Consider the following 19,555-nt stretch of genomic DNA (forward strand, 5'->3'; position numbering starts at 1 on the left):
CCTACCTGAACCAACACCTCACTACCTGAACCAACACCTCCCTACCTGAACCAACACCTCCCTACCTGACCCAGCACCTCCCTACCTGAACCAACACCTCCCTACCTGACCCAACACCTCTCTACTTGACCCAGCACCTCTCTACCTAACCCAACACCTCACTACCTGACCCAACACCTCACTACCTGAACCAACACCTCACTACCTGACCCAGCACCTCTCCAACTAGCCTTTTATCACTTCAAGGATAAGAGGTTCATGAAGTATTTCAAAGAAACAAAACCTTGATGCTGGTCAGTTAGGTTTGAAATCTAAGTCATGTTACTCCAGTGCCTTGTCTAAATTCGGCGTTCAACAGAATCAATCGATCGATTTACGGAAACTACCGTCACATTTCCAATAGCGTGTACTTGGGATTTCATCTTGCGAAGGTTTATGCTTTATTTAATTTCACAAAGTATATTATTCATTTCAAAAACAGAAAATACACATTTGACAAAGAAATATTTCATTTTTAACACTATCTTTACACTTTAGGAAACAAATCCAAATGGAAAACACCAGATCAAAAACGGATTCTTGCCGTTCGAAAATATTCATTGTCAGGAAAAGTATCAATCCTTCATTCAGAAGACGCGTCTTTGTGGTACCGTATCTCGAAATCCATTCCGGAAAATATGGTTTACTAATGATATTTCCATACATTTGTCTGCTGTTGTGGCGTACGACAGACTCCTGACTAGGGAGGGTGCAGCATTTTGCCCGCTGTCGGACAGGCCCCTCGATTCCACAGTGACAAAGTTGTAATGTCAATTCTGGAGTCAGGGGCCGACACACTTGATCATTGTGTCTGATCTGCTGAGATTTCTAATTGTGTGGATTCTGATAACAAACTTTTACGGTTCCCAAGTGACCGAACATTTGACATTTGGCTGGAGGCTAGAATAGCATCCAGTCCCCGCGAAAGTTATATATCAAAAATACGTGAAAATAGAAATTAATCCAAATGGACCAAAAATAGGCTTATTTTAATTATATCAACAAAAAAGTTTAATACAGTTCGACTGTAGCTCCAGTAATCAAGACTTGCAAGAAGATTCCTTTATCAGTATTCTCAGAGGTTTAGAGCCCAAAACATCATATCTCTTGAAAACATGTCTTTAGACATGTCTGTTGAAATCAGGCCAGAGACAGTCATCGACTCATCAAAATGCCTTCATATATACAAGTAATCCCCATAAACACCACATTTCCCCTTTAGTCTCTTCAGTATGCAAAACCAGCTTTAAGAAAACAAACATGACCCAAAACCTTTCTATTTGCCCCAAGACTAATTACCTGACCCAACAACTTCGTGCTTGACCCAATCACCTCTCTACCTCACCAGCATCTCTCCACGTGACCCAGCACCCCACTGCCAGTCCAAACACTTATCTACCTGACAAACACCTCACAAGCAGCCAATCTTTCATAACTCATTACAACCCAACACCAGTTTCAACGTCCCATGCATCTCTTCAAATACAACACAACAGGCTTTGAGTAATCATCCTTGCATGTATGACAAACTTCAGAGAAAACAAATGCATGAATGACAAACAAAATTTCAACAACATCCTACACACTCACTCGTGACACATGTAATTCCTAATACCGTCCACGCCTACACGTAATCCAACCACTGAACACAGCCCCCCCTGGACGTGTAAACGAGTCTCCGAAGCTGTCTCAAGTCCACACTTGCCTGATTTGTCTGCCAACCCTACTGAATGAGTGCTGTAATGAAGGTTGAAGAGACGCTCCACAACCGTCGTCCTCTCAACGGAGTCGTCCTGGCATATCTTGTTATGTGTGGCTGGCTCAAGTGGAATCGCATTTCCGACAAACCCTTCATCCGAGGTAAACGCTCAACCAACAATGGCACGTTGAAGTTCCTTGTCAATTACTGAAGTTAAAATGTGCTTCTTTTCTTTCAACACTTGTTTGAGTTATGGGGATAATCCAAACTTTACGTTGTCCTTGAACAAATACAGAGAGGTTGTTTAAGCAGTTGCCATGTCATTTGGTCATGAAAAAATACATGTTTTTGTTTCCTTCCGCAAAAGACCCGTACAAGTCAAACTCATACAATCCTTTAAAGGAAATGAAATGTCAGCTCATCAAATTCTCAGTAAACGAAGTAACCAAAAAATTTGATAATCATAAGAAATTCCTGATTAAAGTTCAATCCATTGTGCGAATCCTGTTAAATAATTAACCTGTGCGGTAGGCTAGTCTGTTGCGGCAGCTGGAGACCGTAAGTTGGCATAATGTTTTCAAATCATTCGAACTGAGCAGATTTTTATTCTTGAAGGACTGATTCCGCCAGATAGCGTTGGCTAGTGGGTATCGAGACTGGTAGATGGCGTTGGTTTGTCGCTAGCTGAAGACCGGTAGAGGGCGTTGGCTTGTCGCTGCCTGAAGACCGGCAGATTACACACTCTGCTAGCATTCACTCCTGGCTTCAAAACACCAGACGATTCTTTCATCATTTCAAACACTGACAACACAAACATCAGATGACACTTTCCTTGCGCAACTGGATTGCCTGGTGCAGATGGGATTATTTCCAAACAGTTGTCACGTAGCTGAAATACTGTTGATTTCTGCTTAATAAACAAAACAAACAAATTAAACCAAACAGAAGACTCGGTTTATTGCCGACTACGGTGTTTAACAGCAAACAAAGTTAACTTGTGAATATTAAAACTTCACAAGTTTGCCCTTGCAGCCAAACGCGTGGTAGAAATCTCTATAATATCTGGTTACAGGTTCACACGTGTTATGTCCTTAATTACAAACATATACCCAAGAAGACATGACGAAGGTTGTTGGCGACAGAAAGTACAGGAAACGTGCCAGCTGATGTCATTTCGGAGCCAGCAAGTATACTTCCCAAACAAACTGGACGTTGTCTGCTATTTGTTTTCATTCGATGCCTTGAATAAATACATTTGGTGTTGACGTCCAGTCGCCCGTATGTCATGTCGCTAAGGTAGATAGGATCCCAGTCTGTGAACAGCGTCAGTTGATAGTTGTGCAGATGTCTGGAAATGTAAAGCAGTGTCTAATAGTGTGACATTTGTAAATCAATTCAATTTATTGGTCTACAATTCGACTCATGGATAACTGATTGTATGTGTATAGAAGCGATCTTGAGTGTAAAGAACTGATTATGTTTGTAAAAACTGATTGTGTGTCTGAAGAAGAAATTGCTACGTGTATGATGAATGGATTCCGTTGGTTATTTTCTGTGAAAGTGACCGATTATGTGCACAGGTAGATGCATGTTCCATCGTTCTCTCACTTACTGTAAATAACGGTCAGTGGGGTAACCAAATGATTAAAGCGTTCAAAGGAAACCCTGAAGATCCGGGTTTGATTCCCCACATGGGTTCAATCTGTGAAGGCATTTTCTTTGGGCTAGCATCCTTACACACGGTGCATGTGCTAACATCATCCCAATCTTTCTCAGGCTCTGAAGGGGTATACTGTCCATTATGTCTAAATGTCAAATGAGAGAGTCCACACAACCATTCAGCTCACTCCCAACGTTGGTTTGTAATGTTTACGTTGTGGATTGGTCCACGTATCACCACGATCTAACTCCAGATGATTATATTATTATTATTATATTATATATATGATTATGATTCATCGGGATGAAGCATGTTTTACTGAGCTGACGTGGCAATTGTATTAATGGTGGTCAAGGTCACGTCTCAGATGATCATACTACGTGCACTTTGTGGAAGTAGTCCGCTTTAGTTTGTGTGTTTCTCATTCCTGGTCCGAAATAAATTACGGTCCTCCTGGAAAGTAGACATAAAATGCACCCTCCCTGAATATATAGTAATAGCTGGCTCTTCGGAACTAAAGCAAAGAATATCCCGTTTTATTCATTAGCACTCCGCGCTATGTTCAATTGGAGGGACATATTTGTGAGGCAGGGAAATTGAGGTTAACATCGCGGTAGAGGTTATTGTGTTCAGCGAGCCACCGTGTATTCTGAAGGGAGGAGGACTATTACAGAGTGCCATCATTGGGTTCGATGAAAACACATTCCAATGTTCTGGTGTCCTCTCCCGGGATAACAAGTATCACTAGTGCACCAGATACGTCTCCAACTGGACTACCGTTGTGGTATTACATACTTCAGAATATTGATTCCTGCCACTCTGGAGACGAGTAGAAGCTGTTCTGGACTGTTAGTATACCTCCGGGGTGGTACCAATTCAAAACACGATGCAAACAGCCGTCTCTCTTGACATTATTGTTTTTTAAATTTACAATTATTCTGTATTCCTGGAGTTTGAGAAGGTAATGTAGCTAAACAATCTTGGGGTGATATGACATAAGGTGCACACTAATTGACCACAGTGATAATGGTGTACAAGAGAACATCTAACCTATCTAGTTTTAGTGATAAAATTTTTAAAAGTCAAAATAACGGGGCATAATCAGATTATTCCACAACGTGGAACCGGGAGTGGTGAAAGCTGTCACCCTGTTTGGTACGAACGTACAAGATGGTTGCTTGCTTATGGGTACTGGGGGAAAGAAAGGTCATTGCGAGATGTAACAGGGGACCACAACCAACGAAACAAAACAACAACCAGCGAAACGAAAACAATAAACAGTATTTCTTGTCGACTGGTCGAATCGCTTGATTCGTCCTACCGAAGGAATATGATCATTTGGGGTTAGACTGATAAGATATTTTTCATCATTACCGATAGTTTTTGTTACTTCGTTTACTGAGAATTCTATGAGCTGACATTTCATTTCCTGTGAAGGATTGTTTGAGTTTAAGCTGTATTGGTCTTTTGCGAACGGAAACAAAGACCTGCATTTTTTCATGACCAAATGTCACGGTATCCGCTTAAACAATCCCTCTGTATTTGTTCAAGGACAACGTAAAGTTTGGATTATCCCCATAACTCAAACAAGTGTTGAAAGAAAAGAAGCACATTTTAACTTCAGTAATTGACAAGGAACTTCAACGTGCCATTGTTGGTTGAGCGTTTACCTCGGATGAAGGGTTTGTCGGAAATGCGATTCCACTTGAGCCAGCCACACATAACAAGATATGCCAGGACGACTCCGTTGAGAGGACGACGGCTGTGGAGCGTCTCTTCAACCTTCATTACAGCACTCATTCAGTAGGGTTGGCAGACAAATCAGGCAAGTGTGGACTTGAGACAGCTTCGGAGACTCGTTTACACGTCCAGGGGGGGCTGTGTTCAGTGGTTGGATTACGTGTAGGCGTGGACGGTATTAGGAATTACATGTGTCACGAGTGAGTGTGTAGGATGTTGTTGGAATTTTGCTTGCCATTCATGCATTTGTTTTGTCTGAAGTTTGTCATACATGCAAGGATGATTACTCAAAGCCTGTTGTGTTGTGTTTGAAACTGGTATGGCCTTGTCATATGTAATGAAAGATTGGCACACATTTCACAAAGAATTATTTCATTAGGTATTAGAGATGATGTGTATCACGAGCGGGTGTGTGGGGTTTAGGGGAATCCTGTTTGCCACGCAGTTCCTTCAGACTTAGCTGAATTCTGCAGCGTGGTATTTGGAGAGATGAACGGGTGGTTGGACCGGGCTGCGTGACGCTTGAAGCAATCGACAGTACTGAAACTGGTAGGGTCTTGTAATAAATGATGGAAGAATAGTTGGAGGGTTACCCAGGTGTTGCATCAGGAGGCGAGGTGCTGGGTCACGTGAAGAGGTGCTGGGTCACGTGAAGAGGTGATGGGTCACGTGGAGAGGTGCTGCTGAATCAAGTGGTCAAGTGGCGAGGTACTTGGTCAGATAAGTAGGTGTTGGGTCAGTCAGTTGTAAGATCGAGTGAAGAGGTGTTCAGTCAAGTGGACTTGGGTTGAGCAGGAGGTTCTTGGGTCAGCTACATAGTGCTGGGTAAAGCAGAAAGAGTTACATGTATCTCATTCTCTTCCCACAGTTGTTACGTGTCATCACTTCCTATGTAACCTCTGTTCTAATACGACCCTTTCTTGGTGCGAGTGTTCAAGACTCGTGATTGGAGGCAATCAAATTTAGTAGTGCAATCAGCGACCTTGTTTCAAAAGTGATTGTTCGCAAGATCTCGGTTATTTCCGGATGCATCGTGAAAAATAGAACCACTTCTCGAGCGCGATAGGCAAATGTTTCTTCTAGACAGAACTCAGTCATGTCATATTTGTTTCTCCACATTGCTTGCATTTGTCAAGTTGAATCTAGGTCGATGTAACATGTGTTCTGATTGGACAGAAAAAAGGGAGATAAATCTGCTGCCATTTTTGCCGCTAGGGGATTTTATGAGAACCGCGAAATGTGGCCGTATTAGAACAGAGGTTCGTAGGAAGATATGACAAGTAACCTCTGTGGGAAGAGAATCCATGTATCTTGGTGTTACACCGAATTTAGCAATATTCTGTAAATAATCGTGTGTGGACAAAATAATCGAGTGATCAACAGCACGAACGTCGATCTACACGAAACTTCTGTGGTGATATACTAAGATGACGTGTAAGTGTGATGGCATTTTGCGTTGATCACTATATCAGGCTTGTATATCAGGCTCACTATATCAGTCTGATGTCACCAGACGTGCCTCACGACTCGTTTACAGGAGGTGCGATGTTTTCGGGCTCGGATCTGTCTTCCAAGCCTCAAAGAATGCTTAAAACAGGAATCTATCAGGATTAGTATTATATAGTCTATCCATTTGAATTAATCTCTTTCCCGTTCTTTTTTCACGTATATTTAAAAAAAAAATGTTTGGCTGAATGATATTCACCAAAAGACATTTCACCAAAATGTCACATGTTTGGTAACTGGGAACCATAAAGGTTGGTATATGAATCACTACCACCAGGAATCACAGTATGAAATCATGGGTTTTGACTTGGATTAACCTTTTGTTTTGTAGATATATAATGTTAATACTTAATGTTAGTCTGTCCATTTTGAGTAACTTCTATTTTTATTTATATATATGGTAATGTCAAATGTTCGGTTACTTAGGAACTCCAAAGAATGTACCAGAATCCATACCATTAGAATCACAGCTGGAGGTCGGACACAATGAGAAAGTGTGTCGACCCTTGACTCCGAAGTTGATATTACAACTTTGTCACTGCAGCGGATCTGTCCTGCAGCGGAGGAAATGCTGCACCCTTTCTAGTCAGAGGTCTGTCGTACAACCTAACAGCAGACAAATGTATGGTGATATCATTTGTAAACCATGTTTTCGAAATGGATTTCGAGTAACGGCACCACAAATCGCGTCTCCTGAATGAAGAATTGTTACTCTTCCTGACAATGAATATTTACGAATATCAAAGATATGTTTTTTTACATGATGTTTTGTATTTGGATTTGTTGCCCAAAGTGCAAAGAGAGTATTAGAAAATGAAATATTTCGTTCTTTCTTTCTGTCTTATACTGTTTTTGAAAGTAACAAAGCCTTCGTTAACATGAAATCCCTGCTTTCAGTCCACTGTTCGAAAACGGTTAAATACTTGCGGTAGCTGGTCTATTGCTCCAGCTGGACACCGTAAGTTGGTACATCGTTTTCAAACCACTGGCACTGGGCAGACTGCACATTCTTGCTAGATAGATACCGGTAGATGGCGTTGGCTTGCCGCTGCCTTTAGACCGGTAGATGGCATATACTAGAAGCATTCACGCATCGCTTCAAACACCAAACGCTTCTTTCATCACTTCAAACACTAAGCGACACTTTCAATGCTTCAAACACCGGAATCTTACGTCCTATAATTTCAACACCATTGCTTTCATTACTTCCCTGAATTTTCTGGTCGAGACGCGATAAATTACAAACAAACAGATATAACTACTGAAAGTTAAGACTTCACAAAAGTGCCTTTTCAGACAGCCGAAGCTCAAACGAGTGGCTTAGATCTATATCATATCTGGTTACTGGTGACAGGACGAAGTTTGTTGGTGACAGAAAGTACAACAAACGTGTAAAGCAAAAAGGACTTCTTATATACAGCATGTGTTTTCTCAAGTAAAGTAAAGTAAAGTAAAGTAAAGTAAAGTAAAGTAAAGTAAAGTAATGTAAAGTAAAGTAAAGTAAAGTAAAGTAAAGTAAAGTAAAGTAATGTAAAGTAAAGTAAAGTAGTAAAGTTCCAGCGCAGAGAACATGTTTACGAGAAGTAGGCGGTGCACGGCAATGAGCAAACCCCATTGGTTTGTGAAAGGGAGAGAAAATGTAGGCTAGTGCACGTGCAGCGCATGACGATGAAATAGTGCGATTCCGTGCGCAACGACACATGACTTGCACACAAGACACACGGTCGGTGTAGAAAATACACTTGATCGTGGACAACCTGGAGCCCTTTCGCTCACAATGACAAGCGCCAGTGGGCGGGACTCCTACATGATAATACGGGTTAATTGTCAGGTCGGTGCCCAACTTATCCTTGTTTGCCAGTATGGGTGAGCGTAAATTGTAAATGTGAACATTCATATCCAAAAATAACGCATACACACGGTACATTGTATCACATGACTTTAATCACAACAGACAGACAAAATGCAGTCATAGGCTCGTGTCCCTTGCTAGCAGTCACATGTCCAAACGTTGCCACCTGAAGGCACTGCATTGTATAGTTCATCCTGATTCCGGTTCAACATATGTGGCACTGACGAAAGCATTTAGATTTCACCATGTATAAATCACACAAACACAATTGTTCCGAAACACTGACATTCGTTTTCCTTAACCATTGAGCGTTATTCCTGAAAATTGTTTTGTTCTGTTTGATTGTTTAAAGGTATTCAAAGAGCCTTCTCTTCGAGCGCTGTTTTCACACAAAGCGAAACATATCCTTGGGGCTATTGTTAATGTCCTTTTGTTTTTCTACACAAAAGTATAACTAGTAAGCATGACACTTTCCCGCTAGGAAAGGGTTTTTATTGCCTATTTTTTGGTCACGTGTATAGACTTGCCAGTCATTTTATTTCGCTCGATGTCCACCTTTAAACTGTCTATCCAGGCCAGCAAAGTCATAGTTTGCAGAATACCGTCGAATTTAGATTGATAGTACGTTTCATCTCATGCACGTGCAGAGTGTATTGATCGTGCATACAAACTCAGCTTGGTGGCGGAAGACTCAATTTAAGTGATTTGTACTTCAGTGAGCATACAAATCATGTGGGTAATCTGTCCGATCAATAGAAATCTTGGTCATCTGGTACCCTTGTTACCGATATGGTACCTATCTGGTACCACCCTGTTACCGATTTGTTTACCTATCTGGTACCATTCTGTTACTCATCTGATATCATCTAGTGACCAAATGTTACCGTCTTTTAGTGATCTGTTACCTACATGATACCCACCTGTAACCTATCTGGTACCATTCTGTTACTTATCTGGTACCAACTAGGACCATATGTTACCGTCTGTTACCGATCTGTTACCTTTCAGATATCCATCTGTATCCATATGTTGCCGTCTGTTACCTTTCAGATATCCACCTGTATCCATATGTTGCCGTCTGTTTGCGATCTGTTATCTTTCTGATCTTTCCACCCAATATCTATCTGGTACTCTTCTGATAACCCATCCATTTGAGCATATGGCAAAGTTATGCAAAATAATAATCAATTACCAAGTATATTTTGTCTCTTAATGATGCTCGTCTTTCATATGCAGCCAGGAATATCACTCTCCCATCCTCGACCGTCTTGGGAATTACATCCCCACTGCATCACGATTAACACCCTACAGTTTCATTTCGGTATCGACACGACCATATCCACCGCACTAAATGTAGGAATTACGTTTCTCGTTCATAAGCTTGAAATCAAGAATCAAATTACCATCCTCACAAGTTCTTCGTATATCGTCATTTAAACTCTCGACTTCGTATGAACGAACTATCGATATAGTGAGGTATTTTAAACACATGGACTGCCAAAGCAAAGACAGTTTACACCCTTTTTGATGGTAGCTGTAGCTAAAATTTTAACAAACAAGAAATTGCGATTCGTTGGCTGTGCATGTGATACGGGTGTCGTGGTTCTGTTTTAGACATTTTAAGCCTGATGTTGTTTTGTTAACGTTTGTAATGTTTTTTGTCAAGATCACTTTTCAAGCTTTCATCTTTTCCCCTAAATTTTATATTCAGGGCAAGGGAAACCTCAGTTTCTGCTAAAGACGTCCTACTGTATTGAGAAGTCAGTCGAGTAAGGCTAGTGATGGCTAGTGATGGCGAGTAATAGCGATGTCGCCGCTGGCTTCTACCCAGGCTCAAAACGATGAAGTAATGATGAATCGGTTCAGGGTATAAAATGACTATATAACGGAGAGAGAGAGAGAGAGAGAGAGACAGAGACCAGGTTCGTAACAGAAGATGCTGCGGTCCTAGAACTTGGGTCTGTTTCACAACCGATTTATATGTCCAGCATGAATTCCTCCAAGTCTTGACGTCAGTGACCCAACGCCGCTGGTGTACATCATGTCATGGCGTCAGCAGAATGAAAACGGTTGGTGTGGCACTACTATGCCACAATAATGATGACAACAAAAAGAAACACCACAATCAAGGCATTTAACCCAATGAAAATATGACATACCCGTATCAAGCCCATCCTTTCGGATCCTTTTAACACAGCCAATGATATTCCATATTTCGTTCAAAATAGGTAAAGTAAATGATTAAACATATTTGAAAAAAAATAAAGGGTTTTAAATAAATAAATAAATAAATAAATAAATAAATAAATAAATAAATAAATAAATAAATAAATAAATAAATAAATAAATAAATTGTATGTAGAGTAATTAAGCATGAGAACACCTATCACGTCAATCTCGTTCGCAGATCAGTGGAAAAGGTGATATGATTTCTTCAATCCGTGAATCTATCAATATTCATTTCCTCCTCCTCATCATCATAATCAACATCATCACCTTCATTGTTCTTCTTTACCCTCAAAGACATGTATATAGTTTATTCTGTCAGTTTCTCCAGCTCAATATATTCTGATGACGTCACAGGTCGAGGAGCCATGGTAACGGAAACGCCACTGCTAACGTTGTCATTTGGATAGACAACGCGGCCATTCGTCTGCATCACCGACGTCCGAGTGCTGTTAAAGGACCTGCTGAAACGATAAGCACGAACGAAAGCTTTTCCCTTCACGCATGCGCACAGCGCATATTTGAAGGTTTGTCTGAAGTTCTTTGACATGAAGGCGTAAACAACGGGGTTGACGCAGCTGTTCATGTAGGCCATCAACCAGAACGCCATTCGCATGTACTTCAGCCAACCGATGTGGTGATGGTCAAGAATGCCGAACGCAGTCACCACGTTGTTCACCATAATGGGGCCCCAGCAGATGGCGAACAACAACACAACCACCATCAGCATCACAACCACCTGAAACAGCAATGGTGGACAATTACATAATCATACACATATAAAAACATTTACCTGTGGTTCGTCATGGTTGTCCAAATTTTGAAAAAAGGGACAGAAGTTGGATCAAGTATACGGTTAAAACATAAACTTAATGCTATTTGCACTTATGACTCAGCGTCGACCGCCGTGTTTGCCGCCATGTTTGTCTGCGGGGTAGAAGGGCGGGTAACTCTAAATCAAACATTTCGTAACTACTCGTCTCTTTCAGTGACCTAAAGGAAGACTCGTACCCCTTTCGTACGCCATTATTGCCAAGAATCGTGACAAACCAATGAAATCGTAGTAAAATGCATTTCAAAACATGAAAATGGCGGAACCGTTGAACTTTGAAACTTCGCTACACTGCACAAAGCACAATTGAAACATAAAATTTGAGCTAAAAGATGAACACCTTTCAACACTGAAACATATTTGCAAAGGGAATGACCGTATTGCTGTTTTGCCCACGGAGTGTAGATATTTTAAAAGCCATGTTTGGAAATTCAAAGTTAGCTTTCGTTGATAATAGTACTAGACTATTTTCATCTTCATGCCCGTTTGCGCTTAGACAGGATCCAGTCGTAAACATGGCCACGACAGGGGTACGAGACGCCATCCGGCTTGGCGGAATGACACGAGGAGTTACGAATGTAAATCAAAGTGAACGAAACTGGTACTTCCTGTATTTTGCGCTGTGTAGTTATGAAGTCAATTACCAAACTGTTGATAATCACACATGCTATCGATACATCGACAGTGTTTCGTTTCTACAATCGACCAATTGCCATAGAAAACTCAGCAATTACACAGCATCGTCACAGCACTGACCACAACATTCAGTTATACTATTCAAGAGACATCATGGCATGCACTTTTTTGAGTGACCAATCAGAAGCGATGCAGGTTTCAAAAGCTTACCATTTTCAAGGAATCAACAAGAATGGGTGTGCTCTGACAAACTGGGAACTCTTACTGGGATTCGAACCGATCATGGGATTCTAGCGTGCTCACGGGACTCAACTCTGCACAAATTCCGATTTGAGGAGATTTCGGCCACCAGGCGTTCTCAAAATATTAAGTAGCACTTTACAGTCATAAACATGCATGTCACATATTTTTTTCGTAATTTTATTTTATTTTATTCGAGATTTTCTTCCTGCAAAATCCCCGTTGCCTGTGTTAATCTGGAACCTATCGGTTGTAAAATAGCTGACACGCAATGGCATGACTTAAATTGTGTTTATCTAATGATTGACTTTAATATGTTTAGCGTTTATTGGTAAAAACGGTATGTATACAGCGCAAATCTGATTACCAGGTTCATCCCAACGATAATAAATTCACTGACTGTTTATTTAATCATTAACATGGAACTAATACGACTTCGGTATGATATCGAGAACATCATTCATCAAATTAATACAACAATATTATTCTATTACCAGCGTATCAAGAAACCTTAGTGGCGGATAGTGGCGGATATCAAATTTTCGGTTAATGGAGCCTCGATGTAATGATATGCTTAGTAAGCGAATCACATAGAATCACTAGCAATGTATTCGCTTGACATTGTTGTGGAGTGGTTGTTCCATATCATCTAAAGTACAGTTACATTAGCTTTGCTTTTCTCGAGTATGAGTGAGAATCGTTTTATGCCGCCAATAGTACAGACGCATGCAAAGGCAGGTAAATTGTTCAGAGAGAGAGGGAGAGAGAGAGAGAGAGAGAGAGAGAGAGAGAGAGAGAGAGAGAGAGAGTGAAATCGAGAGAGAGAGAGATCGGGAGAAAGAAAGAGATCGAGACAGTTGGGGGCGAGGTCGAAAGATCGAAAGGGGTCGAGAGAGAGAAAAAAAAAGAGAGATAGAGGAGAGAGAGACGGAGAGAGAGAAAAATTGAGTATATCCAACATGTACTTCATGTTTAGAAGAGAAAGAAAGATTTCGGGAGAGTGAGTGAGAGAGAGAGGAGAGAGAGATCGAGAGAAACATAGAGGGAGATCGAGAGAGAGAGAGGAGATCGAGAGAAAGAGAGAGAAAGAGAAAGAGAGAGAAACTGAGCATATCCAACATGTACTTCATGTTTAGAAGAGAGAGGAAGATGGTGGGAGAGTAAGTGAGTGAGAGAGGAGAGAGATCGAGAGAAATATAGAGAAGATCGAGAGAGAGAGTGAGAGAAACAAAGTGTGTGTGTTTGTGTGTGTGTGTGTGTGTGTGTGTGAGAGAGAGAGAGAGAGAGAGAATATGGTCTTACGCCGTCTTAAGACATATTGTAGCGAGAGAGAAGAGAAATGAGCATCGCACATTGTACTGCTCTGGGAATTCGACCATGGAACCCTCGGCAAGGCGAATCAACGCTTTAACCTTTAGGATGCCCCAGTGGAGTAGGATGGAATCCGTGTTGACACTCATTCCACTTCTTCTATATGATTCTATTCTTCTATTAGATTATACAATACAATCTGCTACCAGAGGTAACGCTTACTAATAAATGCTAGAGATCAAATTGTAGACAATGTACTCTGTAAATGGCTTATCGTGTAGGAACTACAAACGCAGAGATAATGCGTTATGCGGTTTATAGTCAAACAATATCACTACACCATCGCTGCCTGAATAGCAATACACGTTAGACCGCAATGGTACACTTGCTAATATAATGCGTCTGCTATAATGTCGTAGAAACACTGACACTGACAATAACTCGATGGATTCTCTATCGTTTTGCTACAGAACACGTTTGTAGAATGCAGATCAATTTCGGGTTTATTTCGAAACTTCATCACTGACATTGTTTTATTTGTATCACCTGACATCTATATAGTGTCAATTCATCATTTATTTTTGTCCATTTCACTTGACTGAAGTTGCAACATGAGCAACTCAACAACACTGTAGGTGACGTCAATGCCGTGAATGTAAATTATTCAAACATAAAATGGCTGATCTCTATTGCTTTCAGAATTTCTGGCTCAGTGTTGTGTCTCCTGAATTTGAATTCCGACATAAAATATTCTAAAAGCTTTCATGTACAACATGACAGATGAAAATGAAATGAGAGAGTCGTTTGTCACCTGTAATGAAGCTAGTTGTGTGTAGAACAACAAGAGTCACCTCAAACGTTTAGAATTTATGGCTGTGATCTTCCTCTACATTTGCGAACGACGACAAATGGATATCTGAATATCCCTACCTACCTACCTACCTACCTACCTACCTACCTACCTACCTACCTACCTACCTACCTACCTACCTACCCACCCACCTACCTACCTACCTACCTACCAACCTACCTACCTACGTCTACAAAGTATCCCAGTATTCACTACAAAAATAGTTCTGAAAAATCGCCACATAGGATACAAGAATTTCAAAACAATGCCACATATCAAAGAAACAGTTATTCAAAACAAAACCTCGTGTCATGTTTACACGCAACTTCTAAACACCTAAAAACTCTAATTTGAAACGATAATCCGAATACATAAAAGACCCCATGTTCCGTAATCAGTGAGAAACCGATATCCATGTTTACACTAAATGTATAGTCTTGTTATTCAACAACCTGGTCTCTACTGATATCTCGGCCACAACTATATAACAATCTATCAGCATTACGTAGCCGCCAGGATGTTGTTTCTTTGATAAAGAGAAACCAAGAGACGCACGCGGAGATGTGTGAAAAGAAAGCCAGCATCTGTATTCAACAAGTTCTCTGCCTGCTACATTGCAAGCAGTAACGACCTCAACGCCTGTTGCGATCTGTAGACAGAGTCAAGTCAACATTGCCATATGACGGCAATCAACGGTTCTTTTCGATGAGCTCAAGACGAAAAGAACCCTTTTTGTGGACCATTATCTTACAAGACTTGAAAAACATATTTTATTTGCTTTGTTGACAGCAAAATAAATAAATCTGACAGGTTCTTGATAGCTTGTGAGCAGTATGTCCGAAATCTGTCGACGTCACGCCATAACGTCTTACGTCGAAGCTGGAGTGTTTGGATGCCATCGGATTGTATTCTAACACGTGATAAACACATTTGTAGAAATCTCTTGAAAGATTACATATGAACTAAATGCCTAGTAACCAACTCCTGAAACTAAACGCAATCTCGGTCGGTGTCTGATGACTGTAACAGTTGCTTCCTTATTCATTACCAGGGGCGATGAGGGTCGCCTGACCTTTTAAGCGTTTGTCCGTCGCGCCGAAAATCCGGGCTCGATTCTCAAATGGGTACAATGTGCTAGGTCCGTTTCTGGTGTCCCTCGCCGTGATATTGTTAGAATATTGCTAAAAGCGGCGTAAAACTAAATTCACTCACTACTACCTTATGTTATAGTAGATGATGTTACTTGTTACACTAGACTGTATATGAAGCTTATATTACATATACTATTACCTATGAAATAACGTTAACTGCATACACAATAGATTACATATAACTATTACATATATCTTATATCTGCATGTTGCCCGTTAGCTTCTCTAATGATCTTGGGCGATGGGGTAGCCAAGTGGTCAAAGCGTTCGCTCGTCTCGCCGAATAACCGGGTTCGATTTCCGACATCGGTACAATGTGTGAAGCCCATTTCTGGTGTCCCTGATATTGCTGGAATATTGCTAAAAGCAGAGTAAAACCATACTGACTCACTCACGCTAATGAATGTGTATATATGCCGTCACCAGGGGTGTATACTGCTATTCCGGCAAGGGAGGGGGTGGGGTGCACAGTTATTTTCACCATTTTCTCTAGAGTTTCAACGGTCATTTAAGAAAAGTTTGGGGGCACAAATAGGTGGGGGATGCATTCCTCCTCTGGGCGGAGTGCACAGTTATTTTCACCCTTTTCTCGAAAGTTTCAATGTTCATTTAAGCAAAAGGTCTGGAGCACAAAAAGGTGGGGGATGCATCCCTCCTCTGTTGCGCCCGTCCTCAGTTGCCTAAACCCAACCTTCACCCCCAGCTAACCACACACCCGTCAACATTCCAACCTTATCGTATTGCCAAAGGCTTGAACAACTTCACCAGCTTCACCAGCTTCACCTGATAATCAGCTGTCGAATGTTCCTTAAGTACCTGTGAAGTTAAAATGCCACATGGGTTGAGCAGCTAATTCCTGTTCTTAGCATAAACATTGGCTGATGAGGATAAGGTGTTTCAAAGATGCTTATTATATTATTGAAAACCTATAAAACAGCTGAACTCCAGAGACGAAGAGTATGACGCGTGTTGTTTTGAACTTTCAGGAATCGGTAAAACTGCTTTAAGCTCTGAAATTTTGCCGCCGGTGTATATTGTGGCTGGAATTAGCGACAGGTGTGAAGCATTTGGGTATATTATCAGTGTTAATGGTCCTATTAGGATGGGAAAAGATACAGACAAGTGTCTACCGTCGTGAACTTCTCAGACAAGTATCCTCAGTGAGATTATTCGGGTCAAGCCGTGGTTTTCCCCAGGGGATGTGCAGGACAGGAAGGGTAACGATTGATAATCGATCATTAATACTGTTTGTAATTGCATGAGAAAATGCACAAACAACTCGGTAAGCCTTGAAAAAGCCCATTTGAGAATCGGTCAAGCTAAACTCGTCGTTTGTTGCGTAAGCCTCGGCCTTATAACAGCTGTATTGCATCGGTCTCTAAATACTCAAGTCTGAAACAGCCAATCCAGTGATCAACAACATGATCATCGATCTGCGCATTTGGGATGCGATGGCATGTGTCAACCAAGTCAGTTAGTCTGATCACTCGACCTGTTAGTCCTTTTTTACGAGAAGCATGAGTTATTGAAGACCAACCCAGGTCTTCATGAGTAGAATATCCTGTAGAATATCCTGTAGAATATCGCTACAAATTCCCCGAGGAATGTTACGCTTAATCTTACATCCCACTATACAACATTTCTTGAGTTCCCAGCGTCCGTAACATTGCTGGGATGTTGCTAAAAGCGGCGTAAAACACAACTCACTCATTCACTCACTCAGTCTTATATTCTCAGCATTACAACAATCTCAATACACTTTAACTATTTTTCAGGTTCGTCCATGATACTAACTGACTGAGAAAGTTGCATGCATTGTGGAAATCCGTTAATGAGAACCTCAGTTATCCAGAAACCTCGCATAGCGGACGATATTTATGTATTCTTACTGTGCACTTCCTGCACTAAATGTCGTTCAAGTTGGGCAGAAAAAGCAAAGACGGATTAAATTCTATCTTTTCCCTTAATTTACCATTGCTGGAACACGCGGGTAATAATATAGCAATAAACGGAATTAGTTGACATCGCTTGACGTGACATACTGTTATGTTATCCTATGTTATTGCCGTCTTGTTTACAAGTCAGTCATGGGCAGGAAGGACTAAAATGTTTCAAATATTTAAATGGTTGTTGATGGTTGCAGCAAACACGCTTGTCGAAATCTTCAATTCCTGTTCATATTTCCTAGAATAAAGTTAAACATCGGAAAACTGTTTCGTTTGTTGTTTAAGATCACAGTTTTCAAGGTGTATGACGGGGTCTGAAAATAACCGAGTCTGGACTAGACCATCCAGAGATTAATATCACGAGCACTGGGATACGATGATAAGCAAATTTGATTCCTTACACCAAACAAAGTTCCTATACGATATAGTCAACGTGGTTAAGTTGTAGTTACATATATTGATTGTAATTATCATTTAAAACCATACTCATGGAAATATTATGTTTTCCACAATAACACGAATGCCTGATATTTGAGAAGAATTTAATTTGAAATTTTCATTTCTCTAAATCATTGTAACACCCATTACCCTATATATGTACACCATCAACACGTTTGCTTTGCTTTTCGATGAATGAAGACCACTTTTATAACAAACCATTAAAAAAATTAAGAATTTCAAAAAATATATTCCATTTATGTTGACTGCGATGTTTCAGAACGATACATGCATAGTTTTCTTTTTATTATACTTTTTTTTATCATATTTCTAAAGACATCTATTCATACTACATCTTGCAAACACCTTATTCTTTGCACCTTGTTCTTTGTTACAATAGCATCTTAAATTCAAGTTAAAAATATTGTACGATTTCACGCTTATATAAGAAACTATATGCCACACCCCAGCTGTTATGATTAAACCCATTAATGATTAAAAATAGTATTTCCTGTCTTCATATTGAAATATACTAGGTTTTATCGTGTCAGGATTTTAATTTATGACTTAGAAAAAATGACCTTGACCTTCATGCAGAAAGGAAAACTAACATCGTTGTCTGCACTTAAGTTAAGATGTCACTGATAACGTCATCCCTCAACGCCGGGACTGCACGGTGTCATCTGTATACAAGCAAGCCTTGGGCGGAGCAGATTATATCATTACCCTGCGAATATTGCCCTTTATGCATCAATGTTCGCTGTGAATTTTTTTTATAAAAATTAAAGAATGTTTGATTCTATTCACAGATGCTTTCCTCGGAGTACAAGATAAATGATGTTCAGTGTAGAGTTGGAGGTAAATGAGTTTTATTTTAGGCCGCAGTGATATTCTAGCAAAGACTACTTTGCATTCACGCTGGGAATCGACCCAGGGTCCAGTTCCTCAAAAACAGCGAAGCACTAAGCTGATCTTAAGTCCACATACTTTCACATAGACTTATGACCGTCGCAGCGCTACGATCGGTGTGTGGTACAGGACCAATGGGGCTAGATTTTCGAAGCTCTCTTAGCACTAAGATAGTAGTATGTGCCATACGTTAACATTAGCTTAAGAACGTCTCAGCGATAAGAGAGATTCGAAAAACGTTTTGCAGTCCTAACAGCCTTGTTAGACAATAGGTGTCGTATTGGTAGCTGTTATCATTGAGAATAATCAATAAAGTAGTTTTGTACGGTGTTATCTGATGTGAAAACTTACTGTCAACACTAGTCATCCAGTTCCGTGATATAACTGAGATTTTATTGACACCGTTTAAAGGAAACTTAAGACTTAAGACTTAAGAAAACACGTGACCTACGTACGTCATAACATACATCTATATGCTCATCACAGATGCAGTTCCCTTGTTTCAAGCTGTGCCATGATT

General features: G+C 40.5%; 1 protein-coding gene across 1 annotated transcript in view; it reads right to left on the minus strand.

Annotated features, from left to right (window-relative positions):
* Positions 1–10,611: 10,611 nt before the first annotated feature.
* Positions 10,612–19,555, minus strand: part of LOC137290649 (galanin receptor 2b-like) — a 96,926-nt gene continuing 87,982 nt past the window's right edge. Inside the window, exon 6 of the mRNA XM_067821725.1 lies at positions 10,612–11,461. Coding sequence (XP_067677826.1) covers positions 11,033–11,461 — 429 coding nt within the window. The 3' untranslated portion in view covers positions 10,612–11,032. The remainder of the gene's footprint in view (positions 11,462–19,555) is intronic.

This window comes from Haliotis asinina, chromosome 7 (genome assembly GCF_037392515.1).
Source record: "Haliotis asinina isolate JCU_RB_2024 chromosome 7, JCU_Hal_asi_v2, whole genome shotgun sequence".
Taxonomy (NCBI): Eukaryota; Metazoa; Mollusca; class Gastropoda; order Lepetellida; family Haliotidae; genus Haliotis; species Haliotis asinina.